The 6,096-nt window shown below is 48.9% G+C and overlaps 1 protein-coding gene across 1 annotated transcript; it reads right to left on the bottom strand.

Moving 5' to 3' along the window:
* Positions 1–829: 829 nt before the first annotated feature.
* On the bottom strand, positions 830–3,254 carry LOC123048956 (cytochrome P450 CYP73A100). Its single transcript, XM_044471967.1, has one exon. It carries the CDS (start codon positions 3,167–3,169, stop codon positions 1,568–1,570), a length of 1,602 nt encoding a protein of 533 aa, XP_044327902.1. The 5' UTR covers positions 3,170–3,254; the 3' UTR covers positions 830–1,567.
* Between the last annotated feature and the right edge of the window lie 2,842 nt (positions 3,255–6,096).

The raw sequence follows: 6,096 nt of genomic DNA, 5'->3' as shown, positions 1-6,096 counted from the left end.
CAGCCATGTTGGATAAAGCAACACCTTTAATCACACTAAGCATCTCATTCCAGGAGCACACATCTCCTAAAGGTCAACTGTAAATTCTCCCCATCCCAAACCTGGGCCAATGAGGCATCTTGTTGCTGACAAATAACAAACAGGTCCCAGAATCTAGTCTTGGGTGAAAATTCACCCACCCAGGTATCATGCCAGAAAGAAATATTCCTCCCATCCCTAGGGATCCACCTATAAAAAGTCTTAGCAGCAGAAAAGGCCCAGGCAAAGCTCTTCCAGAAGGGAGAGCCCACCCCAGTTCTGGACCAAAGGATATTTGGCCTATCCACATTATACTTATAACTAAGTAATTTCTTCCAGTCACTATCTTTATCATCAAAGAAACGTTTGCTCCAAGCAACAAGTAAGGACATATTAAACTCCCTAAGATTAGGGACACCCAAGCCACCCCACTCTTTCTTTTGAGAGACCAGCCCCCACTTGGCTAGATGATATTTATAGGTATCCCCAACATTGCCCCAGAAAAAGTGAGACATTTGTGAAGTAATAGCATCAATTGCCCACTTAGGAAATTTCATAATGGACATTAAGTAAGAGGGAATATAGCAATGCAAGTAGTAAGTAAAATCAATTTCCCTCTATAAGAAAGATTTCTCCCTAACCACCCAGCAAAATTTCTGATAATTCTATCAATAATGGGTTGGATATCCTCTCTCCTGAGTTTCTTGAAGTGTAATGGTACACCAAGATATTTAAAAGGAAATTCCCCAATTTGGCAGCAGAAAATTTGGGCCAACTCATTAGCAATCTCCTCACCAATATTGATGGTATGCAAGTCACTTTTATGAAAGTTGATGCAAAGACCAGACAGTTTTTCAAAACAAGCCAAAATCCATTTTAAGTGTCTAGCATGATCAATAGAGGCATCTAAGAAAAGCAGTGTGTCATCAGCATATTGCAAGCTGACCACACCACCAGGTACCACATGAGGCAGAAGCCCTTTAATCAAGTTATGGCTAGTAGCTTTCTTCAACATTTTAGAAAAAACATCAACCACTAAGATTGGCAAGAAGAAGAAGAAGAAGAAGAAGAAGAAGAAAAGAGAAAGTTGGATTCCTCGTTGGTTGAATCGTTAACCGCCGTTTTCAAAAAAGAAAAAGAATTTCATTAACCGCCTGTTACGGGTGGAAGTGGAACCCAACACTAGGATTTTCTTCTTCGGGTTTGCTATTTCACATCTACATGTGAGATATTATCTCACATCTAACTCCCTCACCCTTAGGGACAAAACAAATCCATGAAGACTTAAAAAAATCAAGGATAAAGGAATTAGATGTGAGAGGAAGTTAGATGTGAGATAATATCTCACATCTAGATGTAACATAGACGGACCCTTCTTCTTCGGTCTTCGATTTTCTTGTTTCCGGAAAGGGAAAAGGGGTTGGTTGGTTTGGTTGCCGTACGGAGCGCTCCTCGCGGTGAGCCCGCCACCAAGGGAGATCCATCGCCAGCAACAAATTATAAACGAACGCAATTAGTCCGTCGCGTGCCGTTCCAAAAATAAAATTGGTCATGGTGAGACGACGATGGGGTGGAAGGCGACGGTGGAATGGTTGGCAATGTGCAGGCTGAACTGCCCGCCTTTCTCGCTCACGTCGAGCTTGTCCACGCCTGGCGGGGGCACCATCTCGAAGCTCCTCACGAGCTTCCCGACGATGAGCGCCAGGATGGGCAGCGCGAGGATGATGCCGGGGCAGCTGCGCCGGCCCACGCCGAACGGGAGGAACCGGAAGTCCACCTTGCCGCCGACCGTGGCGTCCACGTTGCTCTCCTCGTCCAAGAACCTCTCCGGCCTGAACTCCTCCGGCTTCTCCCATAGCTCCGGGTTGTTGGCCAGCCACCAGGCGTTGACGACGACCTTGGAGCCCTTGGGAATGGTGTAGCCGCCGAGGCTGGCCTCCTCGAGGTTCATGTGAGGGACGAGGAGCGGGATGGGGGAATGCAGCCGCAGCGTCTCCTTGATGACGGCCTGCAGGTACGCCAGCTTGCTGATGCTGGACTCGGTGATGGGCTCGTCGTCGCCGAGCACGTCCCTGATCTCGCCGCGGACCTTGCGCTGCACGTCCGGGTGGTTCACCACCTCGGCGAGCGCCCACTCGATGGACCATAGCGTCGTCTCGGTGGCCGCGACGTTGATGTTCTCGACGATGTAGATGACGTTCTCCGGCGTGATCTCGCCGCTCTTCTCTGCTGCCAGGATGTGGTCGATCGCGCATCGGAGCTTGTTCTTGTCTCCCGGTGTGTCCATCACCTTCCTTCTCTTCTCGACGTAGTTGCTGTTGAAGAAAGCAAGCCTCCTGGTCTGCAGGTCCCTGCACTTGTTGAGGTAGCCACGCAGGAAGGGCCTGAGGATGGGGATGAAGTCGCCGTAGTTGTAGTCGAAGCTCTGCGCGAGGCGGCTGCGCTCCGAGTTGAACTTGGTGGCCTCCACGAACATGGGGTCGTGGACGGAGTCGAAGCGGGCGTCGAACATCATGCGGTACATGATGTTGTAGAGCATGAGCTGCAGCCTGCGGCGCACCACGACGCCGGCGCCGCGGGCCGCGGAGTCGGCGCGCAGGTCGGACACCACGCCGTCCATCTCGGCCTCCCACATGGAGCGGTACTGCTGCACGACCCGCGCCGTGAAGAAGAGCAGCGTCATGACGCGGCGCATGCGGCGCCAGTGGTCGCCGTACTCGGTGAAGACCATGTCGGCGCCGTTGGCCGTGAAGATGTCGAAGACGACGTTCCGCGGGCGGGAGCCGAACTCCACGCCCTGCGTGTGGAGCACCTCCGTGGCCAGCCGCGGGTCCGATACCACCACCAGGTTGCGCACGCCCAGCCGCAGCCGGAACACGGGGCCGTACCGCGCGGACAGCCGCGCCAGGAAGCGGTGGTTGAGGTCGTTGCCCACCTGCAGCCAGTTGCCGAACACCGGCACGGCCGCGGGCCCGGGAGGAGCGCCGGCGCCAAGCTTACCTCCCGCTGCCACGGTGATGGCGACGGCGACGAGGGCGGCCGCCGCCGGCAGCAGAGCGGGGTGAGGTGTGTGGAGGAGCGACTTGAGGAGCCAGTACACGGCCAAAGAGGCCGCCGTCGCGAAGGCCACCCTCGGCGCGGAGGCGGCCATGCTGTGCTCTGCGCGAGTGCTAGCTTGGCGTGCTATGTAGAGTATGTGTGTTTGAGGCTTTGAGCTGGTGCTGATGCTATGTTGTTGGTTGGTTGCTGTGGACGTGCCATGTTCCGTGGCGTGCTTATATAGCGCCGGCCGTGGGTTTGACAATGGTAGGTGGGTCGTCCTATGTGTGAGCGGGGAAGGCGAAGGCACGAGGGGATGCGGCAAAAGTTGATGGTTTTGGGCGGAACCCGTGTGCCGGCCTGGGAAACAGGGTAGGCGGGAGTGAGAGCCGGCGACGTGGGTTTGCCATGAAACTGCGCTGGTTGCTGGGCAAAACAAAATTTGACCGCTCTGACGGACCTGGTCACGCTCGGCCTTCAACCGTGCCGCATGGCGCTGCTGCGCCAGCGAGAAACCTTTTTTCATCAACCGTGCTCGACCAGAAAGATTTTTCTTTCTTTTAAGCTCTTCACCCTGTTGCTCTTTATTCAAAAATGCTTGTCAGAGAGCCAGGGAGTACCTTAGGGCATGGTCAACGCCTAGCCTCATACCGGTGCGGCAGTACATTAGGGCATGGCCAACGCCTAGCCTCATACCGGGTGCCCCGCAGGCCACGTAGGCTCGGACGCCGGTTCGGAGTGGCAGTAGTAGCCTGCAGAAGAGACCGCTGCCCTGTGGAGAAAAGGAAGAGAAAGAGAGGAGAGAGAGGAAAGGAGGAGAAAAAGCAGAGACAAGACAACTGCGTATGAGAGAGAAAACGAAAATAAAGAAAATGGAAAGAGAAGGAACTTGGTCCACAAGGTGATAGCCTGCACTGTAGGGTAGCTTCCCAGCAATATTTTTTATCTACGTGGAGGGCATGGGGCAGTAGGTTGCTGCTGCCTCCATAGCCTGCACTTGGTCCACAAGGTGATAGCCTGCACTGCCTCCATTGAGCATCTCTATTTTTTTTTTCTTTTTTGAGGATTTAGAGTATCTATGGTCGATCCCCTAAAAAGCTACAGTGAAGTAAAATTTCGAGTGTACTTCTCTACACCACACCTAACAGAAGTCCTAAATTCTATAAGGGAGAAAACTTTTTTACTCCTCAAACAAGGAGGCTGCAACTGGCCTTCATCCAAGTCATGCGCCTCGCGCAGTGTCTCCGATCACCCTACGGCCATTGCTCCGGTGCGCCCGGCCGGCAAAAAGGGCCGCGACCGCCAAGTCCTAGAAAGAGCTCACTTGTGGGGGGATCTTGACCAAACAGAGGTATCTCTTCGGAACGGTGGTGGTGGTGGTGGTGGTGGTGGTGGTGAAGATGGTGGTGAAGTGAGCCGAGAGGATGGTGGTGGTGATTTCTTCGGCGAGGATGGTGTTTGAGTTTCATGCTCATGCATGCCATTGGTTGGCCTCGATCTACAACATAAAACATGCTATATTGTGGTGATTTTGGATCAAACTTGATCAATGAAGTGATGCCTTTTGGATGAACTATGCATGTTTTAATTTGAATATTTCAGTCCGCGAAACTATAAGCTTGTGAATGGTTAATATGTCATGCATGTTTATCTTCAACAATTTGAATGCTTGATGATATATAGTGTAAGTGTTTGAAATTTATGTGGCTAGGATAAAGAAACTTATGCAAAAAAAAATAGTCCACTAAGTTTAGGGGTTCGGCGAGGACGGTGTTTGAGTTTCGTGCTCATGCATGCCATTGGTTGGCCTCGATCTACAACATAAAACATGCTATATTGTGGTGATTTTGGATCAAACTTGATCAATGAAGTGATGCCTTTTGGATGAACTATGCATGTTTTAATTTGAATATTTCAGTCCGCGAAACTATAAGCTTGTGAATGGTTAATATGTCATGCATGTTTATCTTCAACAATTTGAATGCTTGATGATATATAGTGTAAGTGTTTGAAATTTATGTGGCTAGGATAAAGAAACTTATGCAAAAAAAAATAGTCCACTAAGTTTAGGGGTTCGGCGAGGACGGTGTTTGAGTTTCGTGCTCATGCATGCCATTGGTTGGCCTCGATCTACAACATAAAACATGCTATATTGTGGTGATTTTGGATCAAACTTGATCAATGAAGTGATGCCTTTTGGATGAACTATGCATGTTTTAATTTGAATATTTCAGTCCGCGAAACTATAAGCTTGTGAATGGTTAATATGTCATGCATGTTTATCTTCAACAATTTGAATGCTTGATGATATATAGTGTAAGTGTTTGAAATTTATGTGGCTAGGATAAAGAAACTTATGCAAAAAAAATAGTCCACTAAGTTTAGGGGTTCGGCGAGGACGGTGTTTGAGTTTCGTGCTCATGCATGCCATTGGTTGGCCTCGATCTACAACATAAAACATGCTATATTGTGGTGATTTTGGATCAAACTTGATCAATGAAGTGATGCCTTTTGGATGAACTATGCATGTTTTAATTTGAATATTTCAGTCCGCGAAACTATAAGCTTGTGAATGGTTAATATGTCATGCATGTTTATCTTCAACAATTTGAATGCTTGATGATATATAGTGTAAGTGTTTGAAATTTATGTGGCTAGGATAAAGAAACTTATGCAAAAAAAATAGTCCACTAAGTTTAGGGGTTCGGCGAGGACGGTGTTTGAGTTTCGTGCTCATGCATGCCATTGGTTGGCCTCGATCTACAACATAAAACATGCTATATTGTGGTGATTTTGGATCAAACTTGATCAATGAAGTGATGCCTTTTGGATGAACTATGCATGTTTTAATTTGAATATTTTGGTCCATGAAACTATAAGCTTGTGAACTGTTAATATGTAATGCATGTTTATTTTCAACAATTTGAATGTTTGATGATATATTGTGTAAGTGTTTGAAATTTATGTGGCTAGGATAAAGAAACTTATGCAAAAAAAATAGACCACTAAGTTTAGGGGTTCGGCTAGGTCGGGCCACCA

The sequence above is a fragment of the Triticum aestivum genome, chromosome 2D, assembly GCF_018294505.1.
Source record: "Triticum aestivum cultivar Chinese Spring chromosome 2D, IWGSC CS RefSeq v2.1, whole genome shotgun sequence".
Lineage (NCBI taxonomy): Eukaryota > Viridiplantae > Streptophyta > Magnoliopsida > Poales > Poaceae > Triticum > Triticum aestivum.
Note: the sequence above shows the minus strand (reverse complement) of the source record. Positions and strands in the feature narration are given on the sequence as shown.

What these genes read in the sequence shown, in the direction of transcription:
- LOC123048956 (XM_044471967.1), bottom strand. Translation starts at nt 3,169, where the DNA reads ATGGCCGCCTCCGCGCCGAGGGTGGCCTTCGCGACGGCGGCCTCTTTG.